Below are 25575 nucleotides of genomic sequence, written 5' to 3'. Positions count from 1 at the left end.
GACATTTTACATTTTCAAGAGAAATGAAAGCTAAATGAAAAATAAAATATTTAGGACGCATATATTTTGAAGGATTTTGTAACAAATATAAAAAGAAAGCAACAATTCTCTGCATTTTTTCAGTCATCACTTGTAGTCACCTTTGAAGTGGAATTAGAACATGGAATATGAATTTCACGCAAACGCTTACATAACGTATATACAAATGTGGAAAAATGTCACGTTATTGTAACGGCACAGAACAGCACATGAATCAGTGATAATACCCAGGAGAACGCTTCATGTACAGTTACAATTCCTAAAAATTTAAAGGACATTCATCACAAGCCTTTGCTCATAAGTAAAATACTAATCTGTATATACCCCTGGTACAGAGCTGTGGAACATGATGTCTTAAATAATTAATACTATATACACACTATATATAGATCACTATGAGGTTTACATCATAAAATACTATTATGGCAGACGTGTAAATATGCCATTAAGATGAAACTAGTAGTAGAAAAATGACTGATGCACTCTAGGTCTATGTTCGTGTTTAATGCATAATGGAATCCATTTTGCATGGAATCCAACGCATTTTACAGCATGCAGATCAGAGCAGGTATTCTTAAGTTATTTGATTTCTTCTGTCTGACTCCTCCTCCTGCAGCCTCTACTGAAGGCAGGGAGCATACTGGAATATACCTCTTGCACATGCTCAGTAGAACCTCAACTCTAGGCAATAGGTACTCTGCTTAAGATCAATGAGATTAGATGCAGCTAATCACATGCAAACTATCTGAACACTGTGGTTTTGCTAGTATACAAGTGATTGGCTGCTGCTCAGTGGACACACTCTCTGCTTTCATTATAGCCAGACAGGCTTAAGTGAGACAGAAGAACTCCAATAGCTGAATAATACCTACTCCCATTAGCATGAAGTAAAATGAACTGGACTTCACGCAAAGCAATAGAATTGTTAAAAGTACAATTTTTTATTTTTTTTTAACTATTCCCTCAGCACTAAAAAAATGCCATGACAAACATTTTTGTTCCAAGTCTTTATCCCGTTAAAAAAACAAACATGTTTTCAAGTAACGGCTTGTGGGCAGATTTACTAAAAACCTAGGAGCAGTGCATTCTGTGGTTGACAAGATTTACTGTGCATTTACACCCAAGTTGTTAAATAAAATTATTATTTTTTGTATTATTAATAATCATTGATTTATATAGTGCCATAATATCCTGCAATATTTTACAATTTGGGAAAAAAGCAAAAATATGGCTAATTAAAAATGGACCCTATAGCCAGCTTTAGGCCAAAAATCTTGATATTGCAATATAAAGGAAGTCAGTTTTCAAGGAATGCTGCAGCTGTTCTTAACCACAAGTTTTGTTTTCAACGCATACTTGGCAGGTTCTTGACAATAGCTGTGAAACTTAAGTAATATGGTTCAATTACAAGCAGACCCTTAGGGCAAAAGTTTATAAATGAGTGATAAAAGAATTGTTTTCAATTCCAAATGTGCTCATCAAGTCCCTTCAAGTTTCTCTGTTTACTAACTCTAGATCAGATCTAGAGACGGAATCTTTAACGTGCTTGATGCGTGGTGACAGAGGTGTGTACGTCTGTATGATGCATTCTATATGGAGGGTGGTAGGAAAATCCAGGAAAAGACATTCCGGGTCATAACACTGCCTTTGTCGTACATTCTAATTTAAGATACTTATACTGCCCAGACTTTATGCTTTAAAAAAGCCAACTCCGCTGTAGTCCATTGTGAGTCATTTTGTAACGTAACCAATTACACTATAATCAAAAGATAATAAACAACTTAAGACTGACTTTTTTTTTAGCATTTACGTCTACTGAGGTCTTTCGAAAAATCTTTTATTCAAGAGCAACCTAAGTCTGAAGCCAGTACTGCAAGCCACTGTAGCACTGCTGCAATTAAAAATCTGGCAGCCAAAAGGTTAAAAGAGAGCTTTATGACCTTAACTTCCCTTGATTACATCATATCACTCAGATTCATTCAGGAAGCTTTTGATTTATTTGTATTCAATTACACATTGCAAGGTTAAGTCAAGATTATTGTGGAATATGATGTATTAGTATGTTATATATTTCCTTACATGTTATAAGGATGGCCATCCAGCAATCAATGGGTTAACGGCCCCCAACAGTATATAGAACTACCTTTGAATGACTTGTGGAGGGAGAGGAATCCTGTTTAAGCGAAGAGGACTTCATTCCAAACCACTGCAGATGGGAATGGTTATAAAGACACTGTAGCCAGATGCACAGTCTCTAATTTAGTCCAAAGCATATAATTAGCAGTCAGAAAGTCTGTAATGAAAGACCAAAATGCAGAAGAAAAAGAACAACCACAGCCCATCACTGTCAACAATAACCAGGATTTAACCCTGCTTTATAAAACAAGAGGCTGCCATTAAATAATCCCATAAAGCAGGCCTGCATAGTTCAAAGCTTACTAACCGATGCTGGACTACAACTCCGATCACTTTCATCTCTCAGAAGCTTCTGGATTTGTAGAGACTACCCTGATGTAGTATGTTAGTAACTCTAGAGCAAATAGTCATTATAAAATGTGGAAATACATAATAGTAAACAGTTTGCTCTGCTTTGTGGGAACATTTACAAATGATGTCACAGGTGGTCAAAGTTGTGACATCATGGCATTATGTCACACTTCACAGCGGGGCAAATATCACACCAAACCAACATTAAGCCACTGTCAAGTATAGATTGGGCAATTCGCTTACCAGAATGCTAATCTATCACAAAATTAGCTATGAGACACAAGTACTGTCGGGATTTCCTGTCTATATTGGGGCAGTTGGCAACTGTGAATCATAGCCCATGTAAACACAATTTTATTAACACTGAATTTGAAATATTCAGCGACAAATTAGATAACCTTTCACGTGACTGGATGAGAGTGATGGTATTTATAAAATACCATAGATGAAATTTGCTTCCTACAGTATGATTAAATCCCAAGGCAGAGCCAAATTAAAGTACGGACGGTGTCATGGTGATTTGTTTAATATGGTAAGAGTAGATGATTGCTTAAAGCATCGCAGGAGCATTCATCCTTGTTGCCAAGCTCTTAATAACTAAATTAAATCACCCACTTCAAAATGATTTATAATTTGAATCTTGCATAATTTACAGGCACACGGCTATTTATTGGTTTCCCAATTGTAAATCAACTGTCGAAATTAGCAGATGCTTATTAGTAAGGAGATTTAACTACATTTTATGTCAATGGATTTTTATTTTATGGAGTTCAAGCTCCTATGACCAGCAAATGATGATGAGACCTGTAGTCCAATCGGGAAACGAACGGGACTAGTATTCCCAGCCTGTTAGTAGATTGGGCACCATGAGCACCAGATACCGCCTTGCCTTCTCCCAGGCATTTCATCGAAATGAAGGCAAATAACCCTGTTTCAGCACAAGCTAGTTTTCAGCAGAAAATAATTCCGATGGATACCCATAAATACCCCTTCTTGCCAAAAAGTGATCCAGTTTATTCTTGAAAGCCTTCACAGCATCTATGATCACCTCCTCCATAGGCAGTGCATCCCAAGGCTTTACAGCCCTTGCTGTGACGAGCCTCCGTCTGGTTACGCTGGAACTTGGTTTTCTCTAATCATAAGCCGCATCGTTTCGGCTACAATGTACTTGGGGTTAGGATTTAGTGTGAATAAAATTCAAAGTTTAAAAACAATGATTTTGCAAGTAATATAACGTAAATTCAATTGCCCGTGAAAATGTTTTTTTTGTTTTTTTTACAGCATTTGATGTTCCTTTTTTGTATTGTACTTTATGAGAGATTTGGCAGATAAAAGCTCTAATGTGCTGCATAAAAATAAAGTTTAATTATTCTGTAGATTTTCTGAATTCCTTAGTTCAGATAGACTGATAGACATTAGATGAATTTTGTAACACACCATAAATATTCTTTGGAGATATGTTAAGTGCTCATACCAGGAAATTCTGTGCTTAACAACAATCACAAGGAAGAATTTTTGTTCTTATTTCATAGAACAAAAATTAACTACCGTAAACATAAGCCTGTGATGTAAAATATGCCACGTATTTCCCTGAGTACATAGCATACACCCCATATAGCACACAATTCCACTTTTTGTACGGTCTATCCTGCTACTTGGACGCCTTCTAATCAAAATGTTGTTTGTCCCACTTTGTGGTGGACACTTTACTAATTCCCCCATATGAACCAATGACTTCCACATTCCAAGAAGTTGGATGGAAATTCCTATTACAAGTTACCAAAGCACGTATCCTTGAGCCTTACAGTAGAGACTCCACGCAAGGCCTGGTCTCATAATATTGTGTATTTTTTAGGTCGTGTAATGCCATATATCAAGTAATCACCTATCACCTGTATGCATTAAACATATGGGACAGTTAGCTCAGTGGTGGGCTACTTCAGCTGTGGGTGAACAAGTCCCATCATACTCAGTATGATCTGCAGTCTTATGTGTCCAACAAGTTTATACACTCTAGCTCTTTGCCTTCATGATATTCAAGTTTCACGTTGGCAATTGCATCACAGTTGAAATATCTTCTTGAGTATCATGATGGAGACCTGTTAGCCACTATAAGTGCTCAGTCCGCAAGCTCCATTTCAGATCATTTTATGCTCAAGGGAGTGGGCGCCAATTATAAGTCAATTATTGACTCATTTAATGCAATCGTATTGCACAGTTCTTTTATTAATGCCTCTAAAACTAAAAAGATAAAACCCACAGAACAAACCTCATCCAGAATATCACATTCATTTCAAAGAAACGGAATCCTGTAAAAAGTCCGACCTTTTGTAAAGTGAGTTATTCCTGATGTGAAAACTCATATCCATTTAATGTTAAGGTTAACGTTAAGGGACTGCTGTTAGTCACTAAATGCTAATCTATGTTGAAGCCCTAAAAGTATGTCACCCTGAGACAGATCTGGCCCACTCAGCTCCATCGACGCATGATATTTGCCAGTACAGCTGAATTTCTCTTTGTGAAGGTCATTCACACATGTTAGTTTAGTTAGTTTAAGTCTCAAAATAAAATTTCTAAGCACAGATTCAATCATTTTCATTTATAGTTTTGTGGTAATGGGAGGACAATGTGCACACAGATCCTAACCAGGAGATCTTCAATGCTTGGGATAAACACTCCAAAGCCAACAAGCTCTGTTTGTAGTAGTGACATCAAACGTCAGCAACATAATAATAGCTGCATAAAAATAAGATAAACAAAAATTCAAGTTCAAAAATCTCTTGAGTGGCAACCCATGCCATCATCCACATAGCTTTCTACAAAATAGGCCACACATACTCTCATTATGCACTGATTGGAAGCTTCAGAAATGGGTCATTCGGGTTTAGTAATCAAGGCAGTTAACTGGTTATCTGTTGCTCCAGGCAGAAGCGCTCTGAACTTGATTGTGCTTTCAAACCAATGAACACTTCAAAAATGAGAGGATCCCTTAATACATCAGGAAAAAGACTGAAACTGCTTAAAGTAAACTTTAGGAGAAAAGTAAAAGAACTCGGTTCTCCTTGCGTTACAAAATTTGGCTTGCAAAATAGTCACCAAATTGTATGACATAAAAATCTATAACTCGAAGCCAATGCTTTGGATTTCTATAATAAGTTCTTACATTGAGAAAAAAATCCTTATATTCCATGTAATACTGAAAAAGAAAAATGTAAAACATGTTTCATTTACTAATTCTGCAGTATGGTTCTCTTTAGGGAAAATACCTTTTTTGTTTATATTGTTAAAAATAAAATCATTATTTTTTTTTTATTTCCCTTGTATTGTTGAATTTTCAGAGGTCTTTCCCACCATTTAGTGGAATGCAAAGTCATAAAAAAAGGTAGATATCGCCTTCTGACCATAACTGTTGGTACGGATGAGACAAAAAAATGAATTTATCAAATCAATGAAGTATGATTCATTCTGGGAACTCACTGGGTAAAGCCCAAGTACAAGTATTAAAAATATGCAAAATTGGCCCAAAAAATATCGCTGTCAATGTAAATTATGTTTCTTTCTTGTATATGATTTTTATTAATATTATGATTGTATAGAATTCTTACACCTGCTCGCTTCAGATCATACTTGTAAACCAATTCTCGTGTGGACCTGTCTTTCTAATGCACTAAACCTGTTTGATTTCAATCTCTGGGTATTAAACTTTATCCTTTATATTGAATTTCCACCGAGTTTTGGAAAGCCCTGATACAACGCAGCATATTGAGTTACCCCAATCCCAGCATAAGTAGAATTCTCTAGAGTTTCCTGTTTGCCTGTTAGGAGACTAACAAATATTTCTTCCCATTCGCTTCTCTCCTGAAATCGAAGGATAATCCAATAATAAAAAAAAAAGGTATCACAAAACAGCACAATATTAAATCCACGTCGCAGCTGTAAAATAAATGTACATCGCCCCAACCAATGCAATTAAACGGCATCCGATCAATATGAACGTCATTATACGTGACAGAAATTCCCTCAGAGACTCCGAAGACACGTTAAAGGAATAGTCTAGTAATAAAGTGTTTTTTCCCCCCATTTTAATGCATTTTGGGAAGCCTTTCTTTCCCATGCATTTAGCTGTAGGCAAATAAGCGCATAAATAAAACAGACTTCTTCTTTCATATCAGGAAGATATGACCTGACTAGAACTTTGATGCCCAAAGCTCTTTTATTATTATCTATTGTTTTATATAGCGCCATCATATTCCGCAGACAGGACATAACAAGTAGTTTATAAGAAAAGTTATTTTACTTACAGAAACCAGAGGTTAGGGGAACCTTGCTCAAACCAGCTTCTATTTTAAGATGCTTGATTGGCATTTTTTTCTTATATCAAATACAGAAACTGAAATTTCTCAATGATTACAACGCCATAAAAATTCCTCTAAGAAATCTATGGTGTCTGATCTCCGTGCCAGGACACAGTGGTAACTGCAGAAAACCTACACTGGTCCGTATCAAATGTTAACTCAATAAGCAATATAATTACCGCTGTACCACAGCATACCCCATCCACTTTCATTCCTGCACAAGTGTCACTTCACATATAAAATCACTCATCAACATCTAGATTTATCTTGATTTGCTCTGTGTGTTGTGGCCGTGCTCCTTTTTTTATCCAGGGTGCTCTGTTTTACATTACGTTCAATCATTAAATGCGCCGAGAAACTGTGGAGAAACTGAAAAAACGGCCAAAGATCCATTTGCAACAGAAGGGTTAAGATATTGGTGCCAAGCAGCGTAATATCCGTATATGAAAGATTTATGAAGCAAGCCTGTAAAACGGAGAAGCGATAAAAAAAATTGAATATTGGTCATGCAGTCCCCTGTCGGACAAATATCTATAAGTTGAATTTACGTTTCTTAATGACTTATAGTAAGTGCTCCATCTTGGGAGTTTCTGCAAACAGTATGTTAAGGTTGTTTTATCTCTAAATTTATCTCTCTGAATTTGTCCCTCCCTTTTATACCTGCGGCACTTTATTCAAACTGGCTGGATTACATAGCAGTAGGTCAATTTCCTCATGGTTCCGAAAGGTGATGTCATAAATAAATGGTGTTGCAAATGATTTTTTTTCTCTCGATCTGTAAATTCTCTAGCAATTCTGTTGACGCCGTGTACAGGTGGATCACTTGATACATTCTACTACACCCTCTGTAAGTACTACGAAGGTGACTAAATATTCTCATTGCTGGAAGATAATTTATTGCAAACCGTCAAGCAATCTTATCTGGCCTTGCTCCTTTAAACAAATAGTCTACATGCCCCCAATTTTTTTTTAATGCATTTTAACCCCTTAAGGACAATGGACGGTCCCTAAACCCATTGAAAACAATGCATTTTGAGCCCGTACATGTAAGAGCTTTGTCATTAAGGGGTTAAAGTCTATTTTGCATTTTATTGCATGCATATTGGTGCAGGTGCAAAGGGAGTACCAGTAGCCAATCCTCATGTATGTCAGCGAAACAGTGTTTGGATTGCATATGTGTGATTGGCTGCTGCTACTCCCATTAGTTTCAGTGGTGGCACAGCCCCCATTAACTACAGAGCATGTGTAATAACTGTACTGAAGAATGACCCCTGTCTTTAGGAGAGGCAGCTGGGGGAGGAGTTAAATCAGACAGAAGTATTATTTTCTACCTTCAATTACTAAAGATTGTAACGAAACACACTTGAATCAAAGCAAACAGGACTTCAATATGCATTTAACATAAAAATAAATGAGAAAGTGCTCCTTTGACAACTGGCCCAAATCTCACCACCTCCATTACTTCTGCCCTTAGCAACCAGACTCTGCCTCTCCTATGTGCCACACATAGAAAAAATGGTGGGCTCCAGAGTACCTATTTCCAGTTATTAGTGAAATAAATGAATCCAGTATATATAGGAACAACGACCTAAATAGCAGTGATTTTTAATGCACATGTGCTGCGTGATTAACCCAAGCACTGCTCAGATGTCATCTGCCAGCTATCCTGAATGTTGGGAGGTACGCTTCCTTCACCTTATTTAACCTTCAGCAAGTCTCGCTGGAACGCACTCACAACCCTAGAAGTGTAATCTACTTGACAAACTTTTTTAAGGACATACATTTTCAAAAATGGGAATTCAACGTCCTGTCCAGATTGTGTGCACAGAACCAATTCTTTTTCATTTTATGCAAATTGTCACATAGGTGTAACAGGAAATTACACGGCATCGCTGACGCTTGTATTTAAATGTAAATATGATTAAACAAAATTATGCAGATGGATTTCCTTTAACATTTAACTAGCTATGGTGCGTGCAATATATGAGACAGAGCCCTAGACTGTGTACAGTATAATATTATAGGATACCCCTGGTGGATACAGTTCTTGTAGAGTTCCTCAGTCTACATGAGTTACTGAAGGACACGGTTCCAGCTATGTATATATGCCGACCTGGCTCCCATTTCCCTCAATAAATTATAGCTGCAATCAGCTATAATATTTCCTGTGCATTTAATAAATTTAACAATTATGCTGCTTTATAAATAGAAACAGAATATATGTTATTAATAAACAGTATGGAGGTGATTGTCGGATAAACTCTCCACACAAATCTACAATTAAACGTGATCGACATCTGATGTGGCTTCCCTACTACCGGTGATGGATCTCCACTTGTGTCAATTTTTCATCAAGACAAATAAACTGATTATCTTTTCATTCAATCTCACCTGAGGATCAAATTCATTCTGAAAGTTGGCCATGTTGCAATATAATTGTTTGCATTCCTTCTGGATGCAGAACAGACACAAGGGCATGTATTGTCTTTTTGTGGTTACCCTATGTTTAAAAGCTTGGCAAACTAACAGGACACAATAATAAATCTTGCAATAAATCACTTGGCGGAGGGGGAGGCTGTAGAGCAGATGTTGACGCCAGTCATTATCAGACAATGTGTTTGTAAGTAGATCTCGGATAAACCTCTACAGCTTATAAAAATGCTATGTGTGTATGTAGACATAATTACTTTACAATTAAATTACCAACAAAACAGGGTTTCAAAGTGGATGTTATTGTATTAATCATCTAATCTGCAAAGGACTGAAATCACATTATATCAAAAATATACTTGATTTGCTCTATATTTGTATTACACCAATGGAAGTAGCATCCCACACCTATTGACCTGAAGCTACTGAATAACTACCTGTTTTTGGTTCCAATTAAAACCAATCATTGTGAATGGTTCCCTTCTAAATCCTATTTCCAGCTATTTCTGGAGATCTTATTAAATGAGATTAAACATTAGAGCAAATAGTAGGTTCTGGGTGGTAAATAATCCACCAGTGTAGCAATGGTCCAATACGCCATGCAGTGTATAATTTCCACGAGCATCTAGAGCAGGGGTGGGCAATTAATTTTCCCATGGGGCCACATGAGAAATTGGAATGGTTTTAGAGGGCCAGACCTCTACAAACTACAAACTCCGAAGCCTTGTCCATTTTGTTAACTTATGTGCTGTTTAATAAAGTTATTCAAGCCTACGTCATTGGTAGAGGTGCTTGAATAAGTAAGGCCTGAATAACTATTAGCACAGCACAGAAGTGAACAAAATGAACAAGGCTTCGGAGTGCATACCGTATTTTTCGCTCTATAAGACGCACCTGCTGATAAGACGCACCTAGATTTTAGAGGAGAAAAAAAAGGAAAAAATATTTTGAGCTAAAAAATGGGCTAAAATATTTATTACAATAACTGAATAAGCTATGAACACAGTAAGACACACGCAGTAAGACACACACAGACACAGTAAGACACACACAGACACAGTAAGACACACACAGACACAGTAAGATACACACAGACACAGTGAGACACACACAGACACAGTAAGACACACACAGACACAGTGAGACACACACAGACACAGTAAGACACACACAGACACAGTAAGACACACACAGACACAGTGAGACACACACAGACACAGTAAGACACACACAGACACAGTAAGACACACACAGACACAGTAAGACACACAGAGACACAGTGAGACACACACAGACACAGTAAGATACACACACACACAGTAAGACACACACACACAAACACAGTAAGACACACACACACAGTAAGACCTCCCTCCCTAACCCCCCTTCTCAGTATCTCCCCTCTAACTCCCTAACCCCCCCTTCTCAGTATCTCCCCTCTAACTCCCTAACCCCCCCCTTCTCAGGATCTCCCCCCCCCCGCCCCGGTCACTTACCTTAAACTCCTGTGTTGGAAGCGTGAGGCGTTTGTCTCGGGTGCCGGCGCTTCACTGCTGATCGCCGGCGTCTGACGTCATATGCCGGCGCCCAGCGTAAAGCGCCGGCACCCGAGACAAACGCTTCCAACACAGGAGTTTAAGGTAAGTGACCGGGGCGGGGGGGGACACCGGACTCATTGGTGAGTTACCAGGACACTCTTTGCGGGCCGGTCCGAGCTATTCAGCGGGCCGGATGTGGCCCGCGGGCCGTGCTTTGCCCAGGTCTGATCTAGAGGCAAAAGAGAGGCCTGGTCTATGTGTGCTCCAGAACTCCTTAGAGCCTAAAGCCTCTTCATGTAGACGATGGGCAGACAAAGCTCAAAGCTGCCCATCCATATCACAGTCTGAAAGATTTCAAAAGCTAAAGATCAGCAGTCTCGGGTGGTCGGACTACACGTACCCATTAAAAAAGGAAACGGCTGTATACGTTTTAATTTTCTCGGAAGTGAAACTATATGGGAGAACAACTGTGGCAAAAAGCATCTGCTTGTCCTGACTTGGTTCGGGATTCTTAATGGATCACAGCAGGATCAGCAGACAGAACAAGCAGGTTTTCTTTAGCAAAATTCTAGGTTTATGCAAGGACATAGCGGAGAATAATACCATAGGATCAGGTCTGATAAGAAGGAAAACCAACATTACGGCATGTAGAATCATTACAGCTCTAGTAATTACAGGGCTGAGAGAACATTGACCATTAAAAGTGTGAGTAAAGTTACAGTGAATGATCAAAGCAGTGGTCAAAGCTTTTTTTCCTACTTTATCAGATTAATGCATTAAAGAAAACTGTAAAATATCTTCACTTGATATTTAAAAACAATTAAAGCATCGAGTGGCAGTCGGGTGGACAATACACAGCGCAGCAACACTTTGGTAGCCAGAAGTAGGCAATAAAAGACCCTAAATGCCAAATATGTCAGATATCTGATGCATTTGGAAGTTTTTTTGCATTTATCTATATTTGGGTTTAAGCGGAACTATGCAAACTGTTACAGTATCTAAAATTAGACAACTTGTTTAAAATACATTTAAATACTTCCCCACATACTGTCACCACCCATAGTTTTAACTATAATTTTAAAGACAATGGTAGCCTAAGGGAACTTAAAGTAACATTAAAAACAAGATACACAGTTCCCAATTTACAATAGATCTTTTTGTTTGGGAGATGATCTGCGTGTGAGATCATGACACAGTTTTGACAAGCGTGTCATCGTTGCGATGTCACATATCTTACCTTCTATAAATAAACCTTTGCTTTTAAACTCAATATTGCCAATAAAATAATACTGTACATATGTTTTAATAAATTCAACTGTCTAGAGCTGCAGAATATGATGGAGCTTTACAAAAAATCAATCAATAAAAAGAATAAATTATTTTAGTTATTTTTAATCATGTGACGACGTTTATGAGCACAGTGCTCCCTACTTACATTGATAATTTACCTCCTGATAATTTATAGAAATTGGTTTCATAAAGGTCTGTTTTTGTTATTATTTTCTTCCCATATTCTGGCAAAAGGAATGGACAAGTCGCAAGCTGCCCCTGGACTATTTGTATTATTTTGCATCAAAAGCACTGCCCTGATACTTAAGTTTCCATTCCCCTTATTAAGTGATCAAGCAGCAAAGTACCAGTTTAGTGATACTTAAAACAGCCAGTTGTTGTTAACATTCCGGCTCGATCAACCAGAGAAGAACGTGCCAAGTATCGCTGCTTAGGCACCAGCTGAAGAAGCACCTTTGGGATTTTAGGAAAGAATAGAAAAGCCAAAAAGCGGTTTGATCATTTGCATGTTAATACTGAAAAAATCCCTTCCTGTTGCAAATCCGCTCTGATTGATCCCCACCTAGATTTTTATGCTAATGTGCTTTTGCTCATCCAAGCCTATCCACCTGGGAGACCATCTTTACTTAGCCAGTCTTTTTACTTAGTGAATGTCTTCTACCAGTCTTACAAGTATGAGTTAACCCCTTCCATACCAAAGTTTTTTAGTACCCTACGTTGCCATTTTTACCATATGTGGTTTAATCAAGATTCTCCTTTTTTGTGTTTGATGTACCCACGCAAATTAGACATCATTTTTTTTTTCAGAACAAAATAGGGCTTTCGTTTGAAACCATAGACACATATGAAGAATAGTAATTATGAGTGCTAGTATGTAAAAAAAAAGGAAGTGAATGCCCAATCAAGCGATCGGACATTCCTTATATAACAGCGCACTGAAGCGAGCGCAAAGCACCATTACACAAGATCGGTTGGCAGGAAACCAGCCACGCTGGGCTTCTGCTGACAGATGGGAGTCCTGGCTGTCAGTGTGGCGGCAGGGAGATGTCCATGTCGCTGGAACAAATTCAGGATGTACTGGTATTTCCTAATGGGTGTCTTGGAACAGATTTTAGGGATGCAATGGTACGTCCTAAGGGGTGTGAAGGGAATTAAAGAAACAGCTGTTTGCCAATAGAACATAAGAAGTGTCACCGTATTAGTAGTACGCGTCCGGTCCCCTGTATGTCTGTGCCTTGGTTTGTGTTTCTCGCTTAATTCTATTTTAACTGTCTCACCCTGTACTTCTATTTCCTATCTGCTACAGGTAAGCTCCTTGGGTCTGTTAGCCAGGTTTTAGTTGTGGTGTTCTGTTTTTTTTTTTTTAGTTTAGGGCTGCCTAATGTGAAGTACCGTGAAGTGGTGGCAAGATTCCATCTTATAGCCAAACAACCAACTAAATCTCCACATTTTGAATTAATGTTAGGTCCTAGAGCTAAGCTGTGTGTTTCTTTTTTACCTATGTTTTTGTTTTATAGTTGCCTGTATCCCTGTGCTTCCCTTTGGTTTGTCGTGCCTGCTCGCTTTCAAGATCTCCCTTGGCACCTGTACCCTCGGCCTAGGTCTGAACATAGATCCTGCAAGCATGGCTTACTAGGTATCCTCGTTTTTGGCTAATATGGCTATATGCATTTTCTTATTAAGATATAAACCGGAAACGATACCCAGTACTATAATTGTAGTAAATATAGGATGTGTGCTACCTTCCTGCTTAGGCTGCCCATAGGCTTCCACTGCAGTCTTCACAGATGTATAACGGTATTTTGTTTTTTGGATGAAAAGCCTTAAGTAGAAGCAGCTGTGATGTCAGATCTGTCGGATCTATAAGTCCGAATAACTAGAAAACAGAACATAAACTACTTTACAAAAAAGCATCATTAAAAAATACTAATAGCACAAGTCATAGTGATTTTCAGTGCTGGATTCAGTTACTTTTATCTTGGATATGACAGTTCCTCTATTATTTGACGATCAATACGTGCACTTAAGTTGCTCAGCCCATTAAAAATAACAGACTGTACCTGCTGCTTAAATCGTGGATGTTTTATTTTTATCTTTGTATTTTCCACCTACGTAAATGTCCTCTTTTTAATTGCAGATATGGTAACTCTGGGTACTTTTATGGGGTTACAGTTCTCTATTTCAATTGAATAATGTCAAACCTACTGCTATCCATCAAAACTGTTCTCCTTATAGAAAATCTACCCTTGTGGCTTGGAACTCGGCTCCAAATAAAACCCCCCCAAAAAATATTTAAAGCTATGCTAATGTAAATAACTATTTGGCTTCTGGCTTTTCTGCTGCTAACCCAGCAATGGACCTTTATACAAATGGCAAAAGGTATGGTTTTTTTTTTTTAGTGCTTTTTGATCTTATAAGAAATGCTATGTACCAGACTCACCCCTTATCCTTTTTTGACCCACAGCCTGAAGCTTAATACTACAACTGGATCAATCGGTTTGGTCAGCTAGCCACAGACATGACAAACTATATAAAAGCTTTCCGAGTGTGCCCAGAGTAAGATATCCTAACAATTCTTTCCTGTGTCGCATCCCTTCTGCTAACAAATGCCCAACCAGACAAACAGGTTCACTGTTCCATTAACAACCCAGCGAAGATTGAAATTAAATCAAGCAAAGAATATTTTTTTAGACTACACAACTAAATCAACATGGCCAAAATGAACAAGGGTATGAAACCCAGGATAGTGAGGTTTCTACTCTATACTGCTTAAAATTAAAGGCTACGTGCATTAAAGATTGTCTGAGATTTGAGAGGAATGATTTATTCTATAATTTGTGCCTCCGGCATTAGTAGTACAACACGCGCACAGGCATCTGATGATAATGGGACACTTCCCATTTATTTTAGATGCTAAATAGATGGAATCAGTGTGCATTTTTTCTATTTACCAATGTTTCAAAAATCTACATAATCTCCAAATTCACCGTTGCGAGTGGGTTGCTATCTCGGTTACTCCTTCAACGTATAATATATCTGGCAATATATCCTCAGGCAACCAAAAGGAAATTCACCAAGTATTACCGGGAATCCGGTATTTAAAAAAAAGAATAAATAATAATAATAAAATCAACAGGTTAGCCAAAAGTACAAGCAGGGATCAACAAATCCAGGATAAAGTTTGGATTATCTATTAAGACTTTAGTCCCTTTATCTAAACTTTGACGTCAGAAGCTAAAATCTCCCTACCTTTATTAAATGTTTGCTTTTCCATGTCTTTTATGCATTTTCAAGTTGTAATAATGTAATAGTGTTTACAGATTCAAATAAGTAATGTGTCAGAAACTCATATATACTGTAGGAGCAATCATTGTAACATAATGTTTTTAGGATTGTGCATGATCATTCCTCCTCATTACATTATCCCCCCCCCAACTTCCCTTTAGTTCTAAGAGCATTCCGAAAAGTGAGTGAGAAGGGAGAAGATTTTGGAACAAGAAACTAGTTAAGCTGGTTTTGCCACTTTTTGTCACAGATTCCAGCTTATTTAGGTAATAATAATAATAGTCCACCTTAAAACTATATATATTCCAGAAAAATGTACTAATTACAAATTCAATCATCAGAAACTAAATATAGTTTTAACAAATTAATTTAATGCTAAAAACTGTGTGGGTGACTCCTCCACTATAGTCATAATTAAAAAATAGTGCAATTTCAGTTTTCTATAGTTTGAAAATCTAACTCGTTATAGCCCCAAGCAGTCCCTCACCTTCTGTCTCGTCCTTCCTCAACCCCCTAAAAGCCTGTAAACTTAAAAGAAGGCCCTCTGCTCCGTCGGTGCCACAATGTCTTAGTGTGTCCTAGCTTTATTGTTAATTATGTATATTGTCATTTTTTATGTTACTGTTAATTTATATCCTTCCCTATTGCAACCGCAGTCCAGAATCTGCTGGAGCTCTATAAATACAATGTGATAATAATGGGTGTACTGGGGTCACTGATTGTCCTTGGCTAGGCTTGCCACATTGGCCAACACATCAAGTCTGACCCTTCTGTAGAGAAGGGAATCAATTGTCTTCTTTCCTTACTGCAGGGAGGCACTTTATATGTGTCGGATGGGAAAAAAACCTTGGCACATACCATCCAAAGCGAACCTGCTATATTGATATAACCAAAGGTTACCATCAAGAGGAGACATTTCCATTAAAAAACTCCATTGTACCTGCCACGCATATCTAATTGAAGAGTGAGAAGAATATATAATTATCATTCGGTGTTACCTAAGATGACCTACTAGGTATTTCTCAGTAGGGGTTGGTGTATAGATGCACACACCGAGCTTTATGGCCTGAATTTGTGAAAAAGGACATGAATAATTAAGGCACGCTCTATTTTTAACCATGATCTCTTTTTAACTTTTTATTTAACCATATAAGGAATTATTATGTGAAAAGTTGCAAGTGGAAGAATAATACCTGTAAAATGGAAAGCATATTGTATATGTTACATGTAGGTCTCAAACCGAGATTAAAAAAACAGTAATAACTGAATCAATTTAGTAGGTACAAGCATAATTCTGCACAAAAATAAAGCAGTAATGTGATAGTAATTACAAAAGCCATTAGAAATAGATGATCATTAATGCCAGGTTCAAAGGGTCAACTTGGGCACCAAGAAGCTTTAAGGATACAGAAAAATATATTATATAAAATGTTCTAAAGAAATATTAACAATTTTTAATTATTTTAAAGACATGCTACCATGAAAAAGTTTTACGTATTGTGAAATAGCTAAATATGAAAGTCAGATAAATTTGAATGTTGTTTTCTTTACAAATTCCATATGTTCAGCTGTCACCCAGACTGAACCCTGAGGCACCCAGTTAGAAAGGCTAGATAGTCTGTGCATGGAAGGGGTAGGGCACCAAGTGTAGCATATCTTATAGAAACATCATGATTTGGTATAAAAAAGGTAGGGGGCTTCAATGTTTTATTATATAAAAAAAAAATCTGACATGACAATGCCTGGACACCCTCCAGGTTTTGCCCCGGAGGGTCTGCAGCACTTGTCCAATTCTTAAGGTCATGGTGCTCAATCTCTGGATCCCATCCCCATACAAATTTAAGATGTTGTGGACAAACCACATCCACGCATGTTCCCAGGTATGGACATGACGCTCCATTTAATTAAACATCAATACACACATTCTATACAAGCTATACTTCAATTTTAATGCAAGAAGCTCCTTAGAGGACAGCGGTGCATGTGGGCTCAGCACCAAGTACAAATCTGCTATTAAAAAATATCTTGAAGACTGGTGAATATTTTAAAAACCAAAACCTTAATCGATCCTATTTGTTGTAATTATTCAAAAGTTTCTAAAAACAAATTTAGTTGTTTGGAGTATATATTCTCTTTAGAATGCAACTTAACAATAAACTGTATTTTCTTTACTCAATATCAACAGGCACGCGGTAGGGGATTTTTACTCTATATTTTGGGTTATAATACAAGGTCCTTGCCACCTAGTGTGGATTTTATTAAAAGTCGAAAAATGAAACCAGGGTACATTCAAATTACTTGAACAGTACGCAGCGGCCTGTAAAACAACAACACTGTCATACAAGTAAATGCTGTGAAAACAACGGCTTTATTTCCAATGCAGAGTGTACTTTCTATGTTTGGGATTGTAGCAATAAGGACAAACACACTGCTCAAGTCCTTGACTAACAGGTAATATGCCCTCAGCGACATGCTCACAAGGAGTGGCATCACAGCTGTCCATCTCAAGGCCCTAAGGCTGGATGTAGCACAGAGAAAGCTTTGACATGACAGCCAGCCTGACAACTTCAGGCTTTATGAGCTCACCATGCCTGTGAACTTCCTAGGGTAGGTTACCCAGCGCTCTTCATCATCTGGGGGAGAAGTTTTGTGAGGGGACAGGGGTAGCCACACTTAGGGTTTGGACTAGCCCCAGACATACTTTAGAGGGCACCGAGCAGGAAGGAAGTAGGCAGGGAGTTGGCATGGGCCAGACTGGAGGAACAGGGAACTGATCCAGAGAGTCCAAACCAATAAAAAAATATCAGGGATACTAAAGGCAATGGGCGGTAGGACACTTATTCATTATTTTTTTCAATGTAGCTTTTATTGGCAGTCACAGCTGATACAAGCAGGGATGCTGGTCTTAAAACCGCTACCAAACGTGTCCCCTTAATATCCCATAGAATACATGGCTCTAGTACAAAAGTATTGCACTCGAACATTCTCACGGTTATCTTCCAGAGCATGGATCAGACACCCCTCGGCCACCTTGCCCTGGGTGCATATATGTTCATCACAGGCTATGGGGTGCACCCATAGAAAAATGTTGGGGGCTTCAGGGATGTCTAGCCCAATGGGTGATGAGGGAGTCTTCTACGTACGACAGGCCGATGATTCCCCCTTTTTTGTGATTCACCAATTTTACTGAGCAAATGAGTATAATTAAATGCTCGTAACAACCCACTGGCTACTATATGACGCCAGGAGCCTCCCCTTATAAATTACTATGATGACCTGGGCTCCAAAAGTGCGCGTCTCTATGTTAAAACAGACAGAGCACGCGTGCAATGTGGGCTGAGGCAGGACATGATGCCATGGTATGTTCGCATTGCAATTTACTTGCAATATGATGGAATCGACAAATTAAAGTGGCAAAAACACAATAGCGGCTCCCTTACTAATCAAAGCTCTTTGGCAATTTGGAAATGCAGCTGTGAAGTTTTAACTCAAAGAGAATTCTTATAATTAATATCAGTAAACCAGTGACTCTGAAAGAAACAGACCCAGAGTATAGTAATTGGGCGCATGCATATTATTTGCAAGGCATGTGGTTCACATCTGTCAAGGATTTACTGGTGTTCAAAGATCCTTTTCACCCGGACTGGTCTTCAGCACAACAGACAAGAGTCTCCCTTAACCCATGGTGATCCATTCAGACTTTGTAGTAAGCCACCTAGTTTCTGCCATACTCAGTATACACAACTAACCAGTGGGAATTCCATGCATCTCCTGCCCCTTATATACAAGCAATGAATTAAGCAAACACTATAATAATAATAATACCAACTATAATATAATAAATAATAGTTATTATTATTACACACATATTCTCCAAACACACAATAAAGTGTATGGTGTACTATATAGTGTATAGCATATGCTAACGTGATACAGAGCAGGACCCGGGGAAGCCGGTAATAACACGGTATTAAATACACGTATCTAGTATTTATCCCTATGAAGTCTACTCAGCATATCTAAATACATACAAACAAGGTTCCTTTGCTGCAATGGCAACAAAATGTTGTAGACTTTTGTATCCTATGAATGCCCAACACTGCAATCAAGAAGGTTTTGCACATTTCTGCACATCCCAGGTCTAGCATATTTCTGCTCCTCAAGAGAACAACTGATGATCAAGGTACAATAGGTATCTAATAGACCCTTTAGGTGAATCAACAGCACAAAGGTACCCTTTGTGTTCTTACAGGGCTAACCCATGGGAAAGTAATTTGATAATATTCCTCTGTGCATATAATGTTCCCTGACCTAAAGGACCATCCGCAGAACTAATTATATGCAAATCGCAGAGACATTACACTATTTTTAAGTTATGTCAGTATGGGGAACATTCTGACGAGTAACAGGCGGAAAACTTACCAACCTTTCTAATGCTATCACTTTTATGAATAGAAACATGGAATTTTAAGGCAGTTAAGAGACATGCGACCCATTTTAGTCTATTTCCCTGCTGTAAAGACTTACTTAACCAGTCCTTGGTCTCGTCTAGCCATATGCCTATCCCATACCTATTTAATCTCCCCCATTGTATTTACCGCTACTTCCACTGGGAGGCTGTTCCACTTATCTACCACCCATTCAGTAAAGTAAAACAATAACCTTTTTTATATGTCTTAAAAGATTACAGTCTGTTTCTAGAATTCTGTATTTACTAAGACAATGTAAGCACAGGTGGGTGATTTTATTTTTGACAGCTTGTTGGTGAAACACAATACGAACGTGGATATGTGATGTTAGGTAGACCTTTACAAAGTCTATCCCATAATAATGCCCTTGCAGATGACACTAATAAAGTAATATCGTGTAGGGTGGAAGCAATACAGAAGGTCTGAGAATCGGAAGCACTGGGGCATGAGATTAGCAAGGACCAAACGCTGGTTGCAAGGCTGACATCACTGGTTGCTTCTGGGTCAAACTAGGACTTCTCAATGATCAATTAGAGCCTCTAACACCCCTCGTACGCCTCTAACCCCTGTAATCAAAGGTGAATGTGCGGCAAAATAGAAATGGAAAATGCAACCAGTTCATTGCAAGTGCTTTTGTAAGCAGATCACACAGCTTCATTTATCCTCCTTGAAGTTGAAGATTAACATATCTCTATCCAATACGGTCGCTTCACTCAAGAGGTGCGAGAGGATGAATGAAGTGGACAAACGCTGCCATTGTGTATACAAGAATATGGACTAGACAAGCACATTAAACCAACGCGGCAAACTAATTCATACTCTGCTGGGCTCTGGATCCCTCAAGGGCTTCAAATCCGGATTGTATAATTAGCTAACAATGAATGTTGTAGCTGGTGTAACGCAGTATTGTAACTGTGGCTACGCTAAAGCAAATATTTCTGCATCGAATGAGCTATAATATACACAGCACAGTGCACAGCTCCGGTTTTATCATGTATTTACGCTGTAATATAGCATTTTACTACAGCAGATACTAGTGCTGGAATTTTCAGGAGCCTGTCCACAGTTCATATTCACGCGCGTCTCTCCATTTAATGGGGTGTTTTCCATTACTAACGCGTTTTAACCCTGAATCTTGGAATCGCGTCCTGAGATTGGGACGTGACGAGAAGGGAATTTCCCTGTGACACGTGCAGGGTGGATCTGAGCGTGAATGAGACTCAAACCGTGGATAGTGATTGTGTTTAGACTAAGCATCGACATTTGAGGTCATCATCAGATGGACAAACAATGGAACAATCACTATCAGCCAGAACGGAGACAGCCGGGAATTTATTACATCACTAAGGTGACTCCACGGAATCCTCCAGTGCTTAACCAGCTAATATATATTGATATATCTATATTCCACACACAAAGCAACAACATCAATTGGCGATACACAAGATGGAATTCTGCCTATACGTGTATTAATATTATTATTTTCCAAATACCAACTTCAATTACATAGTATATAAAAAAACTAGAAAGAAATGGAAACATGCAGAGGCATGAATGCAATGAGGGGGCCTGCTTTCTACAGGGAACAATACAGTGTTTAGATTGTGGAATGTAAAGATCAAAAGCCGAATCTTCTTGTGCTGTGCAGCTAACACCTGAAAACCAGATGACCCGACAAACTAGTCCTGGATTCAGGTGTTCTTTGGTGGCTAAGGTGAAGAATGCAATGCAAAATAACAGGTGTTACGTGTAGATGTCATGTACCCCTGCGGTTAATTTCATAGCAAGCCTTTAATTTGTCGTTAACTATGACATCATAGGATCCCCTTAACAAAGTAGTATCAGACAGTAAACCCCTCACCCATCACTGCATTGTCAAAGGAGAATCTGATAATGAACCTTCCAAATCACTTCAACTTCTACCGTCTTTTCCATGTGTTTTCTGCCGCACCGTAAAAGTTCAACGCGATTTACCTGTAGCAGACATTACAGCGCAGCAATCGGGGGCATTATTTTAGAACTGCAGTTAAAACACAATCAGCAACCGGTGACATTTCCTGTGTGTGACGACAACAGCGTTTAACTCTATTCTAAATGCAATTGTGTTTAACCTCAGTAATCATGTATACACTTATTATTTCTGAACCTGATCACATATTCTCCTGGGAAGAAGGACAGCCCGGAATACAAATATCAACTCATACAAAGAACACAAAAAAGTACACATGTACAAAAAATAAATAATTATAAAATAATAATAAAAATAATAATTATATATATATATATATATATATATATATATATATATATATAGATATATATATATATCCCTATATATATATATATATATATATATATCACTTAATATTAAGTGCAGCTTTGATCAGCAATGCCAGTAGTTTACCTGTAATAGTTGCAGGGGTAACAGTACACAGATCAGCACCCAGTAACCTGAATTACCCTTATTCCCCAATCCATTCAATCCCAATGCATATGTCTCAGTCTCTCTCCCCTCTCTGTAGGCTGCTGGTCAGTTTTGCCCCCTCCTGCACTCACCAGAATGAAAGAGATCGGAGGAGAAGACCAAGGCTGATGGGAAGAGAAAGGTCCTCAGTAAAAGTGCCCAAAAATCCATCTCGTTCGCTGGCTTGATGTGAGGATCTGAGTAGTTGAGAGTGACAGGTCTCCCGGCAGAGGAGCCCCCCTGATGTAGCAGGTTGCTAATTTGCTCTGATACTGAGAGGGACTGGCTGGGCTTTGGGGGATGTCTTTTATTTTTGGTTGTTGTTACGGATTGGAGAGGAAAACGGAGAGATCATGTAGGATAAGGCAAAGGGGAACCCTACTGACGTCTCACAGCAACTGCAGTCACTTCCAAAAGCAAAGAAGTCATTCTAGAGACAGGGTTAGGGATCCTATTACAAAAGATCATGTGACAGGATACATACTAGGCAGAGGAAAAAAGAATTCTCTCTAACATTTCTCTCTGATTCATAAAAGGGAAGCCAGTGCAACCCAGAGAGGCAGCAGAACATCCCCAAACTCACAACATTGTTTCAAAGGAGGGGAAATGTTAGAACAAGAGGTCATTATCTAATACTAGAGGCTCGGAGGACGGTGTACTTTACTGGGAGGGTGGGGACAGCCTCCCAGCAGAAGTGGTAGTGGGGGGGGGGATTGAAGCATGTGTGGGATAGGGGGTAAAGCTATCCGGAATCTAAGACGAGACCAAGAACTGATTAATGGTTCTTAGTATACCGTCAGATGTTCTCAGCTTCTGTGTAACACAAAGTGTGTGATGTCATGTGTGTTAATGAAGTCAGGCGTGTGTCAGCGGGGTCTGCAGTGCTTATGAATGAGTCTGTGCTGGGAAGTCCGCTCGTGTTGTAGTGCAGCGGACGGCTGATTGCAAAACAATATTTGGTTAAAGTTTAAACAAAAACAAATCGGAAATATTTTTTATTATTATTTTTATTATTTGTTTTCAAATAACAAGCAAAAAAACATTATTAACAAAACAGTAAACAATTAACATTTTTCTTAAAACAGCTTATTAAATATACTTTAACCCTGTTTAAGAATGACAGTTCTTCTCTGAGACCCAAATCCTTCTGTTCCTTTTTCCTCCCCAATGCCACGCATTTCCAGGTACAAGGATTGCACAGAGCTCCACAACAAAAAAACAAGCAATAATGTTTGTGTACAAACTTCATTAAATGTGGTTGAAAGTTATTTGTGTGTTTAAGTAATTTGCCTTATTCTGGATCTAAACATTAATAGCAAGCTATAGGTCACTAAGCCTCCACCTTATTATGAGGTCTTTGCCCCTAAACCATTTCCTACTTTTACTGTGAAATGATGTCGGTTTGTTTATGTTTATGTAATTGATAAATTCCAAATCACTACAAATTTGCACCCAGGGCAGCCCTACCATGGAGCAGAGTGGGGCAATTGCTCCAGGCGGCACTTTTGAAGCCCCAAGCCCCCCCCCCTTTTTTTTAAAGCGGAAGAGAGAGAGAGGCGCCAAGTGGTTTTCGCTTACCAAGTTGTCAGTACCCGCTTGGCGCCCCTCTCTCTCCTCTGCGAGCCCTCTAGCTCGTTTTTGCCATACCTCCCAACAGTCCTGGTTAAGGGGATCCTGCTCAAGAATGTGGAACATCTGTTGAGGTCTGTGCTTTTGTAATTGGCTATTGAGGTAAGGCTGGTGGGTGACAAGGACTTCTTTCCTGCTACAGGGCCTGGTGTGAAAATCACCAAGCAACATGTCCCACTGTGCCACCTTTGCCCCAAGCAGCTTATCAGTGCCATCATAACCCACGAACACTGTCTGTGCCATCTTAGCCCCCAAACAGTTGGTCCATGTCATCATTGCCCTCAAAAAGCTTGTCTGTGCCATCATTGCCCCTAAACAGCTTGTTTGTGCCATCATTGCACCCAAACAGCTTGTTTGCCCCTTTACACACATAGGTAAACACGTTTACACATGCGCTTGCTCATACTCACTAGAACACATAGAAACTCATTGTAACACACACTCCCTCTCACACCACTTTTATATATATATATATATATATATATATATATATATATACACACATTCAAACACACACATCCATGCTAACACAAACACATACACACTCATGGTAACTCACACCACATACATTCTCACACACAAACTCTTACACATACTCATCAATGCTTATGCACATCTGCTAACACACAAGCACTTACATATTCACGCTAGTTCATACAACAGCTTTCAAATACATATTCATGCTCGCATACACTTATACATGCACATTCATGTTCACATACACATTCATGGTCACGCACATACAAATATACATAACCAGAAACATATATGCACATGTTTATGGACAATCCCCTCCAGGTTTCTAACACATAGGGAAACTAAAAGCATCAGAAATCCTGTCTGACGTCAAATCCACTTTAGGAAGCAGAAGAAGCCGTGCATTTACAGCCATCAGCCGCACTTCTATCATCAGGTGGCCTCTTTCCTTAAAGTGCCAGGGCCACCCAGTCATTGCCAGTCTAGCCTTGGTGGCTCAAATGCGCCCCTCACCGTGCAGTGTTACAGACCTGAAAACCATGAAAACATACATAATTCCCAATAGGAAAACCATCAAGCAGTTACATTTCAGGCAGCTTTTAAAATGTAACAATTTTATATTACCCTCTCAGTTCCTGCTCAACAACTCGATGTGTGTATTTTGATAGGTATTCTATAAAGTCATCAGCAGCCAGCTTCCCATCTAATCAGTAACTGTCTATTTAAAGACGCCATTCCATTTAGACAAAACATGAGCTGCAGTCTCTACTATCTGTTTTTATTGTTTCCTCTGAGGGTATAATCACATTAAAAACAATACACCAGTTTCTGCGTTTCTATGATATTATTAGTAAATACTATTAAATAATATCAGGCAAAATTTTAATATGTGGAAAAGAATATCAACATTTTGACATGTACAGTGATGGGTTTATTAGTGATTCTGATTCTATTGCTTGTGTTCAAGTGCAGCCAAGCTGTAGGTAGCATCCATATGCTCATGGAAAGCAACCCATTGATTAATTAGTCATGGGGGTTCCTATGAGCTCAATACCATGATTAATTAATTGATTTCCTTCTGTGAGCATACTATATTTAGAAAGGCAGCATTA

At 38.6% G+C, this 25575-nt stretch overlaps 1 protein-coding gene across 1 annotated transcript in view; it reads right to left on the bottom strand.

The window, feature by feature from the left end:
- KREMEN1 (kringle containing transmembrane protein 1) overlaps nucleotides 1-22728 on the bottom strand; it is a 64035-nt gene extending 41307 nt beyond the window's left edge. Inside the window, exon 1 of the mRNA XM_053473479.1 lies at nucleotides 22450-22728. Coding sequence (XP_053329454.1) covers nucleotides 22450-22528 — 79 coding nt within the window. The 5' untranslated portion in view covers nucleotides 22529-22728. The remainder of the gene's footprint in view (nucleotides 1-22449) is intronic.
- Nucleotides 22729-25575: the final 2847 nt, after the last annotated feature.

The sequence above is a fragment of the Spea bombifrons genome, chromosome 1 (assembly GCF_027358695.1).
Source record: "Spea bombifrons isolate aSpeBom1 chromosome 1, aSpeBom1.2.pri, whole genome shotgun sequence".
In the NCBI taxonomy this organism is placed as follows: Eukaryota; Metazoa; Chordata; class Amphibia; order Anura; family Pelobatidae; genus Spea; species Spea bombifrons.
The sequence above is the reverse complement of the archived record's forward strand: the minus strand, read 5'-3'. Positions and strand labels throughout refer to the sequence as shown.